Below are 22,001 nucleotides of genomic sequence, written 5' to 3'. Positions count from 1 at the left end.
GTGTATATGTGTGTGGTTGTTAGGGTTGAGGTGTATATGTGTGTGGTTGTTAGGGTTGAGGTGTATATGTGTGTGGTTTTTAGGGCTGAGGTGTATATGTGTGTGATTGTCAGGGTTGAGGTGTATATGTGTGTGGTTGTCCGGGTTGAGGTGTATATGTGTGTGGTTGTCAGGGTTGAGGTGTATATGTGTGTGGTTGTCAGGGTTGAGGTGTATATGTGTGTGGTTGTCCGGGTTGAGGTGTATATGTGTGTGGTTGTCAGGGTTGAGGTGTATATGTGTGTTGTTGTCAGGGTTGAGGTGTATATGTGTGTGGTTGCTAGGGTTGAGGTGTATATGTGTGTGGTTGTCAGGGTTGAGGTGTATACTGTATGTGTGTGGTTGTTAGGGTTGAGGTGTATATGTGTGTGGTTGTTAGGGTTGAGGTGTATATGTGTGTGGTTGTTCGGGTTGAGGTGTATATGTGTGTGGTTGTCAGGGTTGAGGTGTATATGTTTGTGGTTGTTAGGGTTGAGGTGTATATGTGTGTGGTTGTTAGGGTTGAGGTGTATATGTGTGTGGTTGCTAGGGTTGAGGTGTATATGTGTGTGGTTGTCAGGGTTGAGGTGTAAGTAATCCTTCTCACCCCCCTTCTCCCCCAACAAGATTTAGATGCAAGTGGCTGTTCCACTGGTTGTCATAAGGTGTATGCACCAATTTGTAAGTCGCTCTGGATAAGAGCGTCTGCTAAATGACTTAAATGTAAATGTAAATGTGTATATGTTTGTGGTTGTTAGGGTTGAGGTGTATATGTGTGTGGTTGTTAGGGCTGAGGTGTATATGTGTGTGATTGTCAGGGTTGAGGTGTATATGTGTGTGGTTGTTCGGGTTGAGGTGTATATGTGTGTGGTTGTCAGGGTTGAGGTGTATATGTGTGTGGTTGTCAGGGCTGAGGTGTATACTGTATGTGTGTGGTTGTTAGGGTTAGGAGGTGAGACAAAAGTATACTGTTGCAGTTAAATAGTTGGTGGATATGCAGCTGGCCTATGAGACATACACACCACAAACACAAACACACACACACACACACACACACACACACACACACACACACACACACACACACACACACACACACACACACACACACACACACACACACACACACACACACACACACACCCTTCCACACAGATTGAATGAACAGCCAAAAGAAACCATGAGCACCTGTGGAACCCCGCCCCACACTTCTCCCTCCCTCTCTCCCCTACCTCCCTTTATCGTGGATCCGAGCGCTGCAACCCAGGTTGCCAGGCATCGACCACACAGTTGCCAAGGAGGCATTGTGCATTATTAATGGAGTGTGCTCTGTTCTCCCATGGAGACGAACCACCCAACCTGTGCCAGGTCTGGTCCACGGACCATGACCCTTCATTAGAAACATTCTATCTATGGTCTTTACTCATCACATAATTAATTATCTTATCCGATATGTGTTTTCACTCGAAGGTAGAAGATCTAAAACCAGATTACCCTAACCTCCCATCCTAACTTTAATAACCATTATATGATTTAATGATCTGGCGCTGAATCACAGGTAAAGGTATTTTCCTGTACAACATTGCATGTTTTCCTGTTTCCCCAGCTACCTGGAGGACAGGTGTTAACCAGCCGGCATCACTCACCTGTTGTGCCCCTGGCGTCTCCGCCCTCTACGTCTGTGTGACGCAGCTGTTCCCTAAGTCAGTCAGTCCACCTGACTGACTCCCTGTCCCTCTGTCTCTCTGTACTTTCACCATCTCTGGATCCCCCATAGGGTTGAAAAGGTCTGACGGCCTCCAGGACAAGCACGGTATAGAGACAGACGGGCCTTCTTGGAAGTAATATCCATAAGCAGGTCTGTCAGCTCTAGTACTAACAACAAGAATTCTAGCTGCATCCATAGCCAACGCAGTAAAAGGACCCTAGGCCCAGCTTAGCTACACCAAGCCTAGCCATGCCTAGTCTAGCCGCAGAGCGAGTGGGCACCTCTGCTTTGAAAGGCAAGCAGGAGAGTGTGTGAGGGAGAGAGGAGGGAGGCTGGAAGTTTATAGGTTCTCCTTCCCTGAACCAGGGGACTGGCTGGCTGAATAAATAATACAACAGATATTCCTCTGATGAAGTCTCGCCGCGCCAGTCATCATTATTTCATTGTTGCTGTAATGAGAGCAGAGCACCATCACTCCCTCGGCACCCCGGGCCACTCTGCCTGCCAGGTAGGGGGTAGAGTAGAGAGCTGCACCAGGCCGCCCTACAGGCACATACGGCCTTCATAGACAGACAAACCCCTCGTAGAGCACTTTGACAGGGACATATACCTAATAACACAGAGTACTGGTCCAGGACGGAGATGACAGAGTCTCCTAGTGTATCACAGCTGATGAGTCAGACAGTGGAAGTCTGACTCAGAGCCACGTTGGTGAGAAACTCTGAGGTGTACGGAAGGTCACAAGACCCCCAAGTACAGCAGCTTCAGACAACCATAAATATGTCACAACACTCTCATGACTGTGTGATGAATTGACTCTTCTCACCCGTCTCTTTCCCTTTTGGGGTGGGGGGATGTCGATCGGGTGGTGACAGGATGTGTATTCTCACTCAGATCCCAGGGGGGTGCTGTACCTTTGGGCTCTATCAAAGGAGGGTGACAGAGGGGGTCCCATAAGCCCCTGTCAGACGGGACTGGGTGCACACTGCCGCCCAAGCGCTGTGGAGCAAGCCGAGCTCCGTTCTTTAATCCTGTTAGGACTGTGGAAGGGTGCGGCGACACACAAAGACAGCCCATCCCACACCAGCTGGGGTACTCTGTGTGTACCCCCATACACACAGATAGATGCAAACACAGACACCGCTCCAGCCTCCCCTCCGGGCTCCTGAAACCTAGTGACTGGAACAGGGTTAAGTCCAGAGGACGACAGATATAGTGAACCGCAACTCCCTGGAACCCTTCAGAAAGAGAGTGAGAGAGAGAGAGAGAGAGAGAGAGAGAGAGAGAGAGAGAGAGATTGTGCTGTATTACCAAAACACTATCTGTTGACTCCTTCATTCTCTCACTTATTAACCACATCATTAGTGTTCAAACAGTCCTAATACACACACACACACACACACACACACACACACACACACACACACACACACACACACACACACACACACACACACACACACACACACACACACACACACACACACACACACACACACACACACACACACACACACACACACCAATAATCAACACAGCAGGTATTTGATGAAGCAGGCTGCTGGTTCAGACAACAAGAACATAACAAAAGAAGCAAGTGGAGCGATGTGTGTGTGTGCGTGAGTGTTTGTGTCATTGTGTGTGTGCGTGCCTATGTGAGCAGTGGGGTGTCTGAGTTGCAGTATTACTGAGACTGAGAGACAGTAGTCAGCAAGCCCTCTCACCCCTACCCAATAATGACAGTGATCATCTCACAGTGAGGAGAATTGTTCTGCCCCCCCCTCAGCCCAACAACAGATTTGAGATCAAGACCAATAGTATTTCACTAAATAAAGAAGAAGAAATCAAGCAAGACAAACACATGTGGATTTGTTTCATCGCTTTTCACTCTTTTTTCCTCTTGCGTGTGTGTTATGGAGTTGGGTTTTCAATTATGTAAATGTCATCCGACACATCTGTTTCACCATGGTGTCTCATTGTTGTCTTGTTTCCTCACTGTGGGAAGCAGAGCTAAAATAAAGCCACTCTGTTCTGTTCTCCACATCTTTGAGAGAAGACACCAGAGTAGATAGAGGCTCTGTCTCTCTGTTCTGTTCTCCACATCTTTGAGAGAAGACACCAGAGTAGATAGAGGCTCTGTCTCTCTGTTCTGTTCTCCACATCTTTGAGAGAAGACACCAGAGTAGATAGAGGCTCTGTCTCTCTGTTCTGTTCTCCACATCTTTGAGAGAAGACACCAGAGTAGATAGAGGCTCTGTCTCTCTGTTTTGTTCTCCAAATCTTCAGATGGTGTATAACGTGTATCCTGTACATAGACTAATACAATTTGAAACTCTCCTCCACCCGTCCCCTCCCAGGTCTGTGGCTTTGGCGATCCAGGTCTGGGGACATGGGTCTGTTCTCAGCACGGCACAGCAGTGGCCCCTTGCCTCCGCACTCTGGAACAAGTAAACAGGCCTGTTCTTTATAGCTTTTACACGTCAATCCTCCAGCACATTCTCTTCATGTCCAAGTGCTGTAGGGCTGACATGCATCATTAATGAGCACTCAGTTAATCTAGTGATCCATACCAGAATCCTCTCTTGCTCTCTTGGTCTCTCTCTCAATTAGCTAGCTGGGCCATGGCAGATAGACCTGGGACAGAGAGGAACAATGTGGAGGAGAGGAAGATTAGAGAGAGAGGGTAAAGAGAGAAAACATTTACAAAGAAAGAGATAGAGCTGGAATTGCAAAACGTATTGATGGAGCAGGGGACCAACTTTTAAAGTGGTCCGAATGAACTTTCTAGAGGATGTATGTTTTATTGTGATGTATGGAGACTTTAGGCTACGGTAGACGACATCAGCTAATACAACAGTGCTGTGATTGGGTCCCACTGGAGTCAAAGCCTCACATACCATAACAAATGTCTAACTGATTCAGTGGATTAAACTTTGCGCTGTACTGTAACAATAGGGCATCAACTGACACCCCTTTCCTCTTGTGTTAGATAGGTGAGTTAATGGAGAGGACAGTAGACCTGTCCCTGAATCCCTCCTGTGTTCCCCAGCGCATTAAAACGTCCTGCTTCACTAAAACACTGCCAATACTGTAACTGCATGTACATCCTGTCCAGGTCACCTTACAGATCTGACCTCATGCATATTTTAGTGCTCTTCGCCCCCAAACCTGTCCTGTAATGACGTTTCCCTGTGAACCATTCTGTTCCAGTGTACATCCTTGTCCCATGTTAGGGCAGAGGTGCTTAAGACCGCCACATCCTCTCTCTCTCTGCCTCTTTCTGTCAGCCCCCCCCCTCATCTCTGACATGCCTGTCCCTTGGGACCTGGGGGGGATGCTGCCCACTGCCCCACTTTGGCACCTGCGGAGCCAGGTCAAGTACACAGGATCCCTCCATCTCCCTCTGCTCTGGGAGAGAGGAATAGCCCCCTTCCAGCTTTGTATCTATAATTTGTGCTGTCAGTCAATGAAATATTTACCAGGAACCCTAAAGGCAATTACATTAAAGAGTGTGGTTAGACACCCCCTTCCCCTCAGCAGCCCCCTCCACGTGAACCTGCCGATTTGGTGAATGGTTACAATCTACAACCTTACTTTTTATACACCATCAATAATTGAACCTGCTTTAAAAAAAGGGGAAAATGGGAGGAAAGAGACAGAGGGGATTAAGGGGAAGTGAGGTGTGTGTGTGTGTGTGTGTGTGTGTGTGTGTGTGTGTGTGTGTGTGTGTGTGTGTGTGTGTGTGTGTGTGTGTGTGTGTGTGTGTGCGTGCGTGCGTGCGTGCGTGCGTGCGTGCGTGCGTGCGTGCGTGCGTGCGTGCGTGTGTGTGTGTGCTCTTTGAATTTGTCCATTTGCTTACCGTAGCAGAAATGTGGTCTTGTGGCAATGTCTTTACTCTATTGTTGAGAGGTGGACTGTATAACCCCTCTCTGCCCCCCCCCCTCCTCCCCTCCCCTTTATAATGACATACTGTAATGTAACCACACAAACACACATTCATGGAATGGTGAGTGCAAAAATACTGTAGTTGTCATATTTCAGAATGTTTAGTGCTTTAAAATAAACAAAAAATGAAAATGGAAGAACAGAAACTGTTATTGTAGTGTTTATGCTATGAGAAAGCCATGAGGGAGGGAGGGAGGGAGGGAGGGAGGGAGGGAGGAAAGAAAGAAAGAAAGAAAGAAAGAAAGAAAGAAAGAAAGAAAGAAAGAAAGAAAGAAAGAAAGAAAGAAAGATAGAAAGACAGAAAGACAGAAAGACAGACAGACAGAAAGAAAGAGGGAAATAGGGAAAAAAGAAGGGTGGGACAGAATGGACAGAGAGACAGTGAGCTGGCAGAAGAGTAAGAGCCCATTAAGAAACACTTTGGTATTTCAAGCAGATGCCAGAGCAGTATGATTCAGGACCAGAGCAGTGTGATTCAGGACCAGAGCAGTGTGATTCGGGACCAGAGCAGTGTGACTCGGGACCAGAGCAGTATGATTCAGGACCAGAGCAGTGTGATTCAGGACCAGAGCAGTGTGATTCGGGACCAGAGCAGTGTGACTCGGGACCAGAGCAGTATGATTCAGGACCAGAGCAGTATGATTCAGGACCAGAGCAGTGTGACTCGGGACCAGAGCAGTGTGATTCAGGACCAGAGCAGTGTGATTCAGGACCAGAGCAGTGTGACTCTGGACCAGAGCAGTGTGATTCGGGACCAGAGCAGTGTGATTCAGGACAAGAGCAGTGTGATTCGGGACCAGAGCAGTGTGATTCGGGACCAGAGCAGTGTGATTCGGGACCAGAGCAGTGTGATTCAGGACCAGAGCAGTGTGACTCGGGACCAGAGCAGTGTGATTCAGGACCAGAGCAGTGTGATTCGGGACCAGAGCAGTGTGATTCAGGACCAGAGCAGTGTGACGCGGGACCAGAGCAGTGTGACTCTGGACCAGAGCAGTGTGACTCGGGACCAGAGCAGTGTGATTCAGGACCAGAGCAGTGTGATTCGGGACCAGAGCAGTGTGATTCAGGACAAGAGCAGTGTGATTCAGGACCAGAGCAGTGTGATTCAGGACAAGAGCAGTGTGATTCAGGACCAGAGCAGTGTGATTCGGGACCAGAGCAGTGTGATTCAGGACCAGAGCAGTGTGACTCGGGACCAGAGCAGTGTGATTCAGGACCAGAGCAGTGTGATTCGGGACCAGAGCAGTGTGATTCAGGACCAGAGCAGTGTGACGCGGGACCAGAGCAGTGTGACTCTGGACCAGAGCAGTGTGACTCGGGACCAGAGCAGTGTGATTCGGGACCAGAGCAGTGTGACTCGGGACCAGAGCAGTGTGATTCGGGACCAGAGCAGTGTGACTCGGGACCAGAGCAGTGTGACTCGGGACCAGAGCAGTGTGACTCGGGACCAGAGCAGTGTGATTCGGGACCAGAGCAGTGTGACTCGGGACCAGAGCAGTGTGACTCGGGACCAGAGCAGTGTGACTCGGGACCAGAGCAGTGTGATTCAGGACCAGAGCAGTGTGACTCGGGACCAGAGCAGTGTGACTCGGGACCAGAGCAGTATGATTCAGGACCAGAGCAGTGTGATTCGGGACCAGAGCAGTGTGACTCGGGACCAGAGCAGTGTGATTCAGGACCAGAGCAGTGTGATTCGGGACCAGAGCAGTGTGATTCGGGACCAGAGCAGTGTGATTCGGGACCAGAGCAGTGTGACTCGGGACCAGAGCAGTATGATTCAGGACCAGAGCAGTATGATTCGGGACCAGAGCAGTGTGATTCAGGACCAGAGCAGTGTGATTCGGGACCAGAGCAGTGTGATTCGGGACCAGAGCAGTGTGACTTGGGACCAGAGCAGTATGATTCAGGACCAGAGCAGTGTGACTCGGGACCAGAGCAGTGTGATTCAGGACCAGAGCAGTGTGATTCAGGACCAGAGCAGTGTGATTCGGGACCAGAGCAGTGTGACTCGGGACCAGAGCAGTGTGATTCAGGACCAGAGCAGTGTGATTCAGGACCAGAGCAGTATGATTCAGGACCAGAGCAGTATGATACAGGACCAGAGCAGTATGATTCAGGACCAGAGCAGTATGATTCGGGACCAGAGCAGTATGATTCAGGACCAGAGCAGTGTGATTCAGGACCAGAGCAGTGTGATTCGGGACCAGAGCAGTGTGACTTGGGACCAGAGCAGTATGATTCAGGACCAGAGCAGTGTGATTCAGGACCAGAGCAGTGTGATTCGGGACCAGAGCAGTGTGACTCGGGACCAGAGCAGTGTGATTCAGGACCAGAGCAGTGTGATTCGGGACCAGAGCAGTGTGATTCGGGACCAGAGCAGTGTGACTTGGGACCAGAGCAGTATGATTCGGGACCAGAGCAGTGTGACTCGGGACCAGAGCAGTGTGATTCGGGACCAGAGCAGTGTGACTCGGGACCAGAGCAGTGTGATTCGGGACCAGAGCAGTGTGATTCAGGACCAGAGCAGTGTGATTCGGGACCAGAGCAGTGTGACTTGGGACCAGAGCAGTGTGATTCAGGACCAGAGCAGTGTGATTCAGGACCAGAGCAGTGTGACTCGGGACCAGAGCAGTGTGATTCAGGACCAGAGCAGTGTGATTCAGGACCAGAGCAGTGTGATTCAGGACCAGAGCAGTGTGACTCGGGACCAGAGCAGTGTGATTCAGGACCAGAGCAGTGTGATTCAGGACCAGAGCAGTGTGATTCAGGACCAGAGCAGTGTGATTCAGGACCAGAGCAGTGTGATTCAGGACCAGAGCAGTGTGATTCAGGACCAGAGCAGTATGATTCAGGACCAGAGCAGTGTGATTCAGGACCAGAGCAGTGTGATTCAGGACCAGAGCAGTGTGATTCAGGACCAGAGCAGTGTGATTCAGGACCAGAGCAGTGTGATTCAGGACCAGAGCAGTGTGATTCAGGACCAGAGCAGTGTGACTCGGGACCAGAGCAGTGTGATTCAGGACCAGAGCAGTGTGATTCAGGACCAGAGCAGTGTGATTCAGGACCAGAGCAGTGTGATTCAGGACCAGAGCAGTGTGATTCAGGACCAGAGCAGTGTGATTCAGGACCAGAGCAGTGTGATTCAGGACCAGAGCAGTGTGATTCAGGACCAGAGCAGTGTGATTCAGGACCAGAGCAGTATGATTCAGGACCAGAGCAGTGTGATTCGGGACCAGAGCAGTGTGACTCGGGTGTTATAGCAGGATTATTTACACAGTCATAATTTACAGCTGAGAGCAAGAGATCAGGATCATGACGTAAATGTGCTTGTGTATTTTTTACTTCTGCCTGCCTGCCTCTCTGCTCCATTCTGTCAATCCAAGTGTCTATTTATGTCTGTGTGTGTTTCTCTGCCTTTTAAGTCATTCTCTTTGTTTGTCCATCAGTCTATCCCTCTCTCCCTGTCCGTCTGTCTGCTCCTCTATAGCTGGGCGGTCCACAGCCAACAGCCTAGCCTGTCTGTCTGTCCCAGAGGAAAGCCTCTCCCAGTGGAGGTGATGTATATTTGATGAGCGGGTGCCGCAGTCCTGCCGGAGAGGAGAGACATTTGCTGTGGGACAATGGCTGCAGCCTGAGCCTGCTGCACCCCGACCGACACCATCACCACACTCAGGTTTCTGTTTCTGACTCACAATCACATAGACTCCCTGTCCTATTATGGGGCCTACGCTCTGACAAGGCTGGGGTTTCACAGTTCTCTCTGTGTCTCCCTGACACGCACATGCAGGTCTGGGGTTTCAGATCCCCAATTAGAGCGATGGACGAAGCACAAACAAGTCGATTTTTTAATAATACAGTAAGACTTCTTGTTGCACTTTTTCTTTCTGGTGCCTGGTGCTTGTTTCAATGGACACCAAATAAATGACCAGGTCATTGCTACTGTACATAACTATTGTTTCAGCATGTCATTTATATGACAAACACCAGGTAAACAGCACATGGTAAGCATAACAAGAAATGTATATAGAATCTCTCTATAAAAGTTCACTATTTGGTTTTCCTGAGGTTGTCTCATTACTGACATGATGTGTATAGGAGCAAATGTCAGGAGGAAAGCCCTAGTTCTGTAAATGGGGTCCCTAGGACAGCCCTACACCACCAGGGGAAGGGAAAGACACGTGCAGGGTGGGGGAACCATGCCTAGACTGGGGGTCTATCTCCATCACCTCAGCCTTCTGGATATACGCTGTGATTGACAGGTCTTGCTCCTTTGACCTGAGGTTCAACAGTAAAAATGTCATCATCCTCTCTGTGCTTCATATCCATTCTGACCTGTTTATTCTTTAATTGGGGATCCATACTGTGGTTCGAGCCACAAAGTAAATGAGCAATGATTAATTGATGTATTAATTGCTAGGAAAGCAAGGGAAAGGTGTCAGGGAGGATTATTGTTTGTGGTCGTCCATCTATTATTGATTTAAAACAGGAGCCTCTCTGAATCCACTGTTCACTGGAGTTATTTCACTGGTATGATATTGGTATTTAATTTCACTTAGGACTAAAATTACTTTTTTCATTCGAGCTTTGAATGCTCATTTGAAATTAAAAAATCTTATGATGAGGTTATTACAGAAATTGGGACATAGAATAAAATCCATCCTATCCACCAGAAAACACAGCAACCTGCGCAACGCGTGGTGGGCGTGTTGTCCGTATGACAACCAGCCAATACCATTGCACCTGTCAAAATCCAGACTTCAAACGCATTGCATTGGAGTGGGTGGTGGTTTTGCCCTCAAGAGGTGTGGCTACACACACATTTCCCAGTAACATTTGGAGACAATAGGGAAAGGAGGGGGCGATTACCCATCTTTGAGGCGGGGCCAGTAAGACGTTATTTAATAGGTGGCTGCTAGGTATCCATACTACATACAGACATTTACAGCCAAAAGCAGAGGAGTCTGACTGGATAGAGAGAGATCTACAGGGGAGAAGACAGGAGGTTTAAACCTGTCATCATTACCATCACTACCATCACCTCAACCAACCGACCGACCATTCTATCAATTTGTTTAATCCTGAGACGATTCTAGTGACAACGGGCCAACGCGGAGCAAAACTAGGAAGACGGACAACGACCCTCACTAACTTCTGCAATCATGATGTCAATGAACAGCAAACAACCTTTCAGTATGCACCCCATACTGCACGAGCCCAAATACACGCCTCTGCAATCAACCTCAGAGGCCATCCGGAGGGCATGCATGCCCACTCACTCGGTGAGTTATCGTCACATTCAAATGATCCAATTAGAAATAATGAAAAGTAGCCTTAAATGAAGGCGAGCATGCATGGGAAATGGAGAATTGGGTGAACCCGAACGCTAAACGCGTATATATTATATGCCAAATAATGTGATTTGCCTGATCAGATATTTCGTATTGCTCATATGTCAAACTCTTCTCATTCCAAGGTGCAGAGAAATGATTTATCTTGAAAGATTCATCCTTAACGAATAATCAAATGTGACGGTTGAATATTTGGATGATACTAGGCTGATATAGTCTTTGAGTGATATGAAATTAACTCATCCGTTTGGATATTTGGACAATTTATTTTAAGAAATGTGCCTTATTAACCGTTCCCCTCTCTGCCTCCCCTGTTCCTCTCCATCTCACAGCTGCAGAGCAACATCTTCGCCGGCTTCGATGAGACTTTACTGCAGAGGGCGGAAGCGCTGGCAGCGGTGGATATCGCAAAAAGCCACCCTTATAAACCAGACGCGACCTACCACACCATGACCACGATGACCAGCATGGCCTGCACCCCCACCTCATCCTCGGCCCACCTCCACCACCCGTCCGTGCTCACCTCGCACCACCACCACCATCACCCCCATCACCAGGGCTCTCAGGGTCTGGATGGCGACCTGCTGGACCACCTGACCCCCGGCATGTCTGTCTCCCTGGGAGGGATGCCCGGCTCCGACGTCTGCTCCACTGCCTCCCATCCACACGCTCACATGTCCGCCATAAATCACATGCAGCAGCACCACCACCACCAACAGGCAATGAACATGCACCCCCACAGCATGGGCTCGCACACCTCGCTGGGCGGCGGCGTGGACTCAGAGCCAGACCCCCGGGAGCTGGAGTCGTTTGCAGAGCGGTTCAAGCAGAGGCGGATCAAGCTGGGGGTGACGCAGGCGGACGTGGGCTCGGCCCTGGCGAACCTTAAAATCCCCGGGGTCGGTTGCCTCAGTCAGAGCACGATTTGCAGGTTCGAATCCCTCACCTTGTCTCATAACAACATGGTGGCCCTGAAACCCATCCTGGAAGCGTGGCTGGAGGAGGCGGAGAGGGCGCAGCGGGAGAAAATGACCAAGCCAGAGATTTTCAACGGAGGAGACAAGAAGAGAAAACGTACCTCCATCGCTGCTCCGGAGAAGCGCTCCTTGGAGGCATATTTCGCCGTGCAGCCGAGGCCCTCGTCTGAGAAGATTGCAGCAATAGCCGAGAAACTGGACCTGAAAAAGAACGTGGTCAGGGTGTGGTTTTGCAATCAGAGGCAAAAGCAGAAAAGGATGAAGTTTTCTGCGACACACTAGGAAAATACAGAGCAAAACTTTCCTCGAATAGACAAATCCGAAGCAAATAGGCAAACGGCTACGATCCATCGAGGCTAGCAGACAAGATGGGTTTCGTTCCTTTGAATTGGGATAAAGACTTGACAACCAACATCCAGCGGGGCAAAACGTATACCTGTTGAAATTGAAAACTGAACGTCGATGAATACAATACAGTGAAATAGGAGATCGACATCATTATACTCCATGGAGGCGGAAAAGAGAAAATACCACCTCTTAAGTCATGGCAATTATTGTACAAAAATGGAAATCGAATAATAATTGTTATTATTCTCTTGAGTCAGAATAACTATTTTATATTTATCATTGTACATATTTGTGAATAGGCTACATTTCACCTGTGTGTGAAGAGCGCATCGATTTCGTTCTTTTTTCAAAAACCGAATTGTTGTTTGCAGAAGATAACTGATGTTTAGGGCGTAATGTTGTCATCAACATGTATGTGTCTCAGAGATGGTTGGCTCTCCGTAACACGGGGGTATAGTTGCAATCATTCATTGCATGGTTTACTTGTAGGGCGTTAGCTGTGAGTTAATAGTTCTAAAAGCCCATCTGAATGCATTGCAATAAGAGAGCATACACACGGGCAATCGCACGTACACGCGGACATACCCAGTATAGTCTACTATCTGTCTACCTCATTACGCTAGTTTTGGCACATTCATGGTCATTTTGGACTGTAGGAGTATAAAACACAAAAAACTCATCGTTTCTTCGTTTTTTTGTTTTATCCACGAAGTTATGGTTGAATTAGATGACTCACAGAAAGAAAACATGGTGTATGTCTGTACTAATTTCACTGCAATGATGCTTTGACAATCAAATTATTTGAATAATTACTTTGTAAAACGTCCATTTTATGTCCTCACATGAAAACGAAAATATTTTTGTTCTTTTAAAAATTATTATTATTAATAATAATAATAATAATGTTGGCAAATTAATGGAAATATTGGTTATATTGTATTCCCAGAGTTCAGTGCACTTTGTAGATATTCTAAACATGAGGAATTGTTGAATTATATTTTTTACCGTTTTACTTAGTTTGGTTTATTATTATTTACCTATTTATTTATTTTAACTTAACTTATTTTATTTAAAATACAACGTATATTTCATTTGTGAAGGTGTGCTTAAATGTGTCTGTGTAAGCGACAGAAACTAAAATAAACCATGCACGTTTTACCTCATCTTCTCCTATCAGTTTTTTTAAAGTAAATATATCAACAGTCTCAATTCGATGTCTGTTCGTCTGTTAGAATGGAGAGCATCTGGTTCTTTGAAATGGGAGAACACACTCGGGGTGGGAGGTTGACGGATCAGTTGTGGAACCATTTTAAGCTATTTCTGAGTGGGCTATGGACAGGAATTTATAAAAGCTACGTCAATGATCAAATCAAATGATCATATGAATGATTCAATTCGATGTTGATCAATGTTTACTTTATTATGCTCCTTTTTAATTCAGAATCATTTTTTTTATTGATCTGATTGAATAAGAAATACCACTTAGTTAGAATAAGTAATCATTGGGAGGGCATATATTAGTCTAGGCTAGTCCATGTGTTATTATGACGTTACATTTTTCCCTAGTACCTATAGAAAATCCCACATCAAACGTTAAGAAGAAAACAATTCATTCCTCGAACGTTAAAATAACTTTGAAATAGACCCAAGTCTCGTCATAAACTGGGGCCTTCAAGGGTTTAGGTCATGAACGTAAGGACATCAGACCAAATACACTTTGCTTTGAATTATTTAAAGTTAAACTGAGGATGGCACCATAAAATGTTCAATAGTTGATTTATTCGTTGATGCAGTCAGATTCAGGCCAATAAGACTGGACTATCACTTTGAAGCAAAACAACATTTAGAGGAAATTTCTGAATGTAAAGTTTACTACAACCGTTGGAGGAAATGCATTGGTAATCAATAAATTATGAATATCAGCTTCTAATTTATTTTGACAAGTCCTTTCCGCATGTGTGCATAATCATTGAGTCGCAGCTAGTTAATCCCGACCCTGCAGTCCGTGTGGAGCCTCTGCAGTCAGATGCGAAAGAAGAGAGACATGACAGACGTTGACTGACATAGTTTATCAGTCCAGAAAATGTCAGGGGTTCCAGGGCTCTCCCTCGTGTTCAGCAGGTGGTTTCATGCCTGTAAAACTCGTTATTAATGAATAATAAATACCAGCTGTTATGATACTATTGATTTTTGTATGTTTGTTAAGAAGGAGATCTCCTCGCGCAGAAGGAAATGATAGTGTTGTCCAACATGCGCCCGGGTCCTCTCCCCTCGGAGCAATTCAATACAATCATTCTGTTAGCAGACGAAACTTTTTGATGTGACACATCAGGAGGCTTGTCACTAAGGACGAAATAGACTGAGGTGAATGAGGAAATGTTACAATAGAAATAGTGATACAAAAAAAAATACAAAAAAACAATGGCAGCATAATATCACTAACAGCAGCTACACTTAAGCAATTCAATCAAAATAGCTTGTTGCAAAAGATATAGGCCTATGGAGCCACCCCAGATTTGTCCCCTAGGGGACTTGGCAGCCCCTACATCTCAAAAATATTAATTAATATTTATCTTACAGTTAATTGAGTTAACAGCCCATAGCATTCCAAAGTTAAGAGCTGAAAGTCTGGCACCAGCGCCACTATCGCCAATATTGCTGCCATTTTAGGTTACTGGCATGTCAGATGAGCTCAATCGCCAATTTCTCAGCCTCTGAGTGTCACAGGAACACAACATTTTGACCGAATAACAAAAAAATCATGACAACTTGCTATGAAAGACATTGATCAAAATAACTTTAAAAACATGAAAACAGGAAAGTCAATCAAATTTTACTAAATGCATGTGTGAATTGTTTGTAATATCTGCTTATTTGGGGGAATTTGAATAATTTACTTGTGCGTTAGAGAAGGTTAATTAAATAAAAAGTGTTAGACAGTATATTTACAACCATTATTAGCAATTTGGGGTAAAAAAAACACCATGTGGGCGCTTTTAAGCAAAACATATGTTGGCGCTTTTAAGGATTATTTAAACTATTACTGGACTCCAACGTTCTGGTATATGACAGGCTTTAAATGCAGACTTTTAATTCTGAATATTGCATTCAGGACAGAAACTCCTCACCCATAGCCTATAATGAATGTGCTTTCTCAATATTGACAAATATTTTGCCCTACTATCGAAAGGCATGTGCCGGTATGCTGACCTAACAAAGAATGTAGTACATCACTGCGTCAATTACTTATTTATAATTGAACCGTACTCCAATTGATGCGTATAAATTATATATAAATAACCATTTATAATCAAGGTTAGCTGTGTATCGAGTTTAACTGTTGGTGTTGGCTCTGGAACAGCAAGTATAAGATATAAATGAAAGAATCGTGAATAATAGCTTTATCAAGTTATCTGGTAGTCATGCAGTTCAGGATGTAGCCTACAAAATGCTTAAAAAGATTATTAAAAAATACAGTCATTTTTAGATCACTATCCTCTGGCGCTCCGAGTCACTGTTCTAAAGTCATAGTGCATGCTTGTTTCAGGGGTGACCTGGCCACCCCTTTTCAAACTCATATTCATTATCTCCAGCACAATACCAGTGTCTACATTTGTGAAGAAGGCACATTTCGAGGTTTTGCAGAAACACATATAAAGTTCGAAAGTTATACCCCATGACGTCATCAAAAGTTAAACAGTGATTTTGAAAACCTATAAGATTCACGGTGACATGGGGAACAAGAAAATACCCTCCCTCTGGCTACAAACTCATTGCAGGCTTTGAAAATCACTGTTAAAAAAAAACTTTAATCCTACCCTGTGATGTCACAGAAAAGCAGTTTTTATTACCTTTCTTCTTATCTTTTTAATCACAAATCATAGAAATGCGCTGTTTTCACATAGACACTGGTTTAGTGCTTGATATAGAATATGAGGTTGAAAAGTGGCAGAATTACCCTATAAGTACCCCACATAGGTTCATGTTTGTTTTTCATTTGTCCTATAGACCTAGGTAGTTGTAGGCAGCCTATATTAATGCTAGTTATATAGCCTATGATGTTATTTGCATATTCCGAGCCCTATAGCCCAAACCTGCACTGAGAACCCCGTTGATTCTATCCGAGGCCTAATTTGTCTCTGCCGAGTGGAGCAGATAGTCCTGGATGAGTGAATCCCAGGACAGTCCTCGTTAATTGTGTGACTTAAATAATTAACACGTGGAAGGCCTTATTGTCTCGTTTGTGTTTTCCTGTACAATCCAAAACAAGAGCATTGCTACGCAAATCAGATTCCTTCCGCTCAAACCGGCAGAGGCTGATGTGAACACACCAATGTTGGTAAAGGGCACACAACAACACACAGTTTCAAGCACATAGCTTCATCACCAATACACTGTATATGTTTATTTCGTAGGATTAGGCCTAAAACACAGAATTGCTGATATTGGTTATGTCTGGATGCTAGATTCATTTATAAGGCTAACATTTGTTATATTACAAACATGATGCAATCAACTGCCGCTGCTGCACCTTCATATCCCACACTGATCGAATAATGTCTGCCAAACCTCAATGTGATGATTTGTTCATAGGGGAATTCAGGCTATACGGCTACACTCAGCTGAATACACCTGTCAGTCTACATCTTCAGATTCGCATGGCCTTTAAAAAGCATGTACATTATTTAATAACCATTCAAAGAAAATAACATAAGCCTATGATAGATGTCAAATATACGGAGTGAAAAACGACACTTTCAGTCTTGCGAGTGTATTTTGTAACAATGCATTATAAGGTATAAGACTGCGCAAACATATAAGCATATAATTCTACACGTTAGGATTCATCCCCCTGGTTCCTCTCTGACTAGTGTTTCCCATGAAGCGGAAAGCACATTTTCATAAATAGACCTTGGCCAAGCGCTGCGTATGAAATTTTAATGAAGCCCGAGTCTTGAGTGCAGCGCCAGGGCCTTGGAGATTCGTTGCTCTGTTACATTACTATGGCTTTCTCCTCGCTCGCAAACGCACACAGCAGCCACTGCTGAAGCGCGAGGCCGGCTGCACTATTGACAGCCTGGTATGGGGAGGGGGCTGATTTTCGGTATATTTCGAGTGTCTTTCTTAAGGGGCAGGCGGACGGACACACACACACACACACACACACACACACACACACACACACACACACACACACACACACACACACACACACACACACACACACACACACACACACACACACACACACACACACACACGTCATAGGAAGTGTTCAATCCCAGCGATGCAATATTTATCAGCGACGTTAATACATAAACCCCGCGTTCATCAGCTCGTTTGGGGGCTTGGGCCTACATTTAGGCAGGAACAAACACACTAAACGCGAATAATTTGGAAACCTGCACCATTGCTGCGAAGCCACGAGAACATGGGTGTTTTGCCTGTTGTGAGGGCAAGAAAGGAGGCGCATAGGCCTGGCACCACTATAACGCGCTGATAAAATGCTTTGCGGGAATGGAGGTGAGACTAAGTGGAGATCAAATTGATGTTGACAAGATGAACAATCGAATATCTTTGTCGCGGTTTTTTTGCCTCTGGTTCGAATAAGAGGGCATAAAATAAATAACGAATAGGGCCTATGAATAATTTGATCTCTCCCGAGCATGTCAAGACACGCAATATGCTGAAAATATGCATATTCGACAGCAATTAAAACATGGCGTCATAATAGGGAACATTGTATAGCAAATCAAGCCTAATTAACGTCAGGGGTGGGCCAGGCGGCTGATCAAACGCGGGAGTTATGAGTTTTAATGGGCTCAGAACATCCCAAATAATGCTGAGGGAAACCTTATATGCGTCTCATTCTGAAAGAACAATGTCTTTATTGTAAATCAACAGATCTCGGGGAAATGAGGCCGTATTCCACTAGGACTAAAACTGTAAACTGAGTAAACATTTAGTAGACGCTCTTATCCAGAGTGACTTACATGAGGAAGTATGGTAAAGTACCTTTCTCATGGGCACATAAATAGATTTTTCACCTAGTCTGCTCGGGGATTCGAAACAGCGACTGGTTATTGGGCCGCTAAGCTATACCTGCCGACATACAACAGACAGATAAAATACAGTCACTGTAGAATGAATAAACTATAAGGAGGTACATGGATAAACGATTTGAACTACTTAATACTTATAATAATATAGCCTAACTAATATGAGGATCGCAAGCCTTTCAAATAATTATATGAAGACATATTTCCGATTGGCCTAATAAAATGTCTTCCTTATCTCAAACTAATGTGTACGCCATTGACATATCATAAGGCTATATTTTAATTATGAATAATTTGAAAATATGTTCAATATTTCAAAACAATTTAAAACTGCAAAGATTCTGGGATACACAACATCAATTGATGACATGCTCTTAGTCTATGCATTCAAATAATGATATCGATAACACACAAGACTCCAACTCAATGACAATATATCTTTCTCTGCTATTCAAACAGGTTCAGATATTTAAGCCTTGGCTGGACTCTCGTTCAATGACACGTGTGTGGAGCGCCCGCATTCTATTTGAAGAGTTAAAGGCTTGGGAAGCATGTTGATTTCATGGGGATGGATTCGGAACTGCTCCGGAGTATAGGATCTTTCCATACACACTGAAACAGGAGATCTTGCTTACTCCACAGACACTCTGCGAACCACATAGGCTGTAGGCCTAGCAGCATTCGCAAAGCAGGGATATAGTCAGTGACAGGGATGACTGAGTTTGGCCCATATAACAAGAAAGGTACATAAATGCCTAAATTAGTTATGTGGGCTAGAACTAAATATTTTTCAAGCAACACCACATTTTGTTTGCAGGTAAAAGTACATTAAAAGGGCTTTCAAATCACGTGTGTGTGTTTTTTGTTTGTTTTTGTTTGTTTTATTTTCAAATACAAGAAAATATGCTGCACCAAACAAGTAAAATATAAAACAAAAATGAAGAGAATAAAGAACTTGGTGTGAAATAGATTTAGGCTAAATGTATTCAATATACGTAACATAATCTTAAAATATTAATAGAATAACAATACGAACTATTATTATTGCATGCATCAATATTGCTTGATATTGTCTAGATAATTCAGCACCGAGTTATAGCAACTATAAGACATGCTCCACACTGCCGACCAGTGACAGCAACGTGCTGCAGGTGCTGGAACGAACTTCAGGTACATAAACACACACACACACACACACACACACACACACACACACACACACACACACACACACACACACACACACACACACACACACACACACACACACACACACACACACGAATACATATTTTTTAGAATCATTATATAATATATAATATAATAAAGTATATTATATCCTTATTCCTCGTGGCCAGTCACCATTAAAACAACTTCGACGCTCTTCATGTCACTTAACATACGATCAAGTGAATACATCATGGAGGTGGTGCGGCAGGTAGCGTGGTGGTTAGCGCGAGCCGCCAAGGTAAAACAAATCTGTCGCTCTGCCCCTAAACAAGGCACTGTTCCCCGGTAAACCGTCTTTGCAAAAAATAATTTGTTCATAACTGACTTGCCTACTTGAAAACAGGCGCAACTTTAAGTTTGTTCCACCTGAGTCAGAGACCACTATGATGACACATCAAATGTGTTTGATGGATCGTGGGAAAAGAGCAGGAATAGGCTTTTGTAGCTTTTCCAAGCAATGTCCTCCAATGGTGCGACTGCTGTCGGCATCCAAAGATTATCCAACTTGAAAAAACGCTTGGAGGTAAGGATGACAGCAGTGGCGTAGTCTATGGTGATAAGGATATAATTTATTATTGATCTCTACATAACGCATTGATGTGAATCACCCCGATGCTCTCTAATTTAGCTTTTTTTGCGCCTTACGGATTGTGGATGGCTGTTCACAAATCTAAATGTATCGAAAAGTTTAAGCTAAAAGTTTAATCATTGTTTTTGAAAGCAGTGGACAGCCAGTGAAAACTGCGCTCTTGCAACAGCTGCATCGTGTGGATCCCAGCCTATGTAACGAAAGTAGGGCTTTTATTAATCAATCTAACCTATGCCGATTAAAAACAAATACATCCATAGACCTAACGGACACATGCTAAAACTCACACACTTTGATAGACTTAAAGGGGCAGTCTGTAGTTGCTACATCCAATTTTTTACTTATAAATTACATATATTAATGTGAAGATATAATTTAATCTTATTATTTATTAGTAAAAAAAACATTAGATTGCGATGAGTTAGAAGAACACATAACCAACCCATAAAGTACAATTTAACGTGCATGTATGGCCAGCTATGTCAACTTTATAACATTGATTATCCTACAATAGATGTCGTTCAATTGGTAACATACCATTTTGTCTTCTTCTAAAAAGGAATCTAAAAGTAACTGAATGTAATCAGATTACGTTAATGACTTTGGGTAATCCAAAAATTACGTTCCTGATTTCAATTTTGGACAGGTAACTAGTAACTGTAACGGATTACATTTAGAAAGTAACCTGCCCAACCCTGCCTATAGGCAGGTCTATGATTAAATTCAAGAACGTTTCTGATATCGAGTACTAAAAGGCCTATGAATGTCCAGGAAAACCTTTAAGAATAAACATATTAGATTATTTAAATATGGATGCATTGTACAACATAATAAGTAATTAATTTCAACGAATATCTTCTGCTACAATGTAATTTAGGTGGCTTGGATAAAAACTCTTACCGGATGCTGCTTTATTTGGTTATAATAGAATGCTTACTCTTCATTGGTAACCCATTTTATAATGCACTCTATTTGATCAATTTGAATATTATTACCTAACATTTCTGAAAACGTATAAATTAGCTAGGCTTTCTACATATGTAGGCTACTTATTATGGTTGCAGTTAAAAATATGTCTGTATCACAGGCAAAAATTAGCAACCACATAAACCCCCAAAGCAGCCCAAATATTTTAACCCGAAAGGGAATGTGACAAAAAAAAAATCAGATCTACATTTTAACTCCGATTGAATTTTAAGAAATGTGTTGAAAGTTCAAAGAAATGTGTATAGCCTTCTAATCATATGTCATAAATAATGTATTATAAACTGACAAGATGCCCCAGTCTACCACCGTCCGGTGCAACATAAACCCGTTTACAGCCGGACACCAGCTAAACACATCCGTTTAGTTAAAGTACAATTTTAATGAAATGAAATGAATTGAGGATGGTTATTTCTGGTTAAGCATCTCGGAGTAAATAGATGCAGTGAGGACTGACATCCTCCTCTCATGTGCTGAAAGGCCATGCTATCTCAGGGCAATCGATACAAATTCAATGAGCTGCTAAAGGGATGTTCAAGGGTTAGCAGGCACATAACCATGTATATGAAAATATAGGTTATATACTGTAGATAATTACACATATCAACATTAACATAACGTCCTATTATTTAAAATATATATTAGGTTATTTACATACATCTCTATAAGAATGTTTACAATTAGAAAATCATGATATCACTATCCGTTTGAATAGAAAAATAGCAGATATAAACAATAATTACAGTTTCAATCGGTACTCTTTAAACGCACCACACTGACAGAACCCAGCACTGT

At 44.1% G+C, this 22,001-nt stretch overlaps 2 protein-coding genes across 3 annotated transcripts in view; both read left to right on the top strand.

Annotated features, from left to right (window-relative positions):
- The window catches only part of LOC127906168 (uncharacterized), a 150,536-nt gene that overhangs the window by 72,765 nt on the left and 55,770 nt on the right, over positions 1-22,001 (top strand). The window lies entirely within an intron of this gene.
- Positions 10,605-13,495, top strand: LOC118373689 (brain-specific homeobox/POU domain protein 3-like). The gene is made up of 2 exons (XM_035759886.2): positions 10,605-10,950; positions 11,352-13,495. The coding sequence occupies exons 1-2, from the start codon at positions 10,831-10,833 to the stop codon at positions 12,276-12,278; spliced, it is 1,047 nt and encodes a 348-aa protein (XP_035615779.1). The 5' UTR covers positions 10,605-10,830; the 3' UTR covers positions 12,279-13,495.

Source organism: Oncorhynchus keta, chromosome 11 (genome assembly GCF_023373465.1).
Source record: "Oncorhynchus keta strain PuntledgeMale-10-30-2019 chromosome 11, Oket_V2, whole genome shotgun sequence".
Lineage (NCBI taxonomy): Eukaryota > Metazoa > Chordata > Actinopteri > Salmoniformes > Salmonidae > Oncorhynchus > Oncorhynchus keta.
Note: the sequence above shows the minus strand (reverse complement) of the source record. Positions and strands in the feature narration are given on the sequence as shown.

What these genes read in the sequence shown, in the direction of transcription:
- LOC118373689 (XM_035759886.2), top strand. Translation starts at nt 10,831, where the DNA reads ATGATGTCAATGAACAGCAAACAACCTTTCAGTATGCACCCCATACTG. An exon ending in CATGCATGCCCACTCACTCG is followed by an intron (nt 10,951 to 11,351) that starts GTGAGTTATCGT and finishes TCCATCTCACAG; the next exon opens with CTGCAGAGCAACATCTTCGC.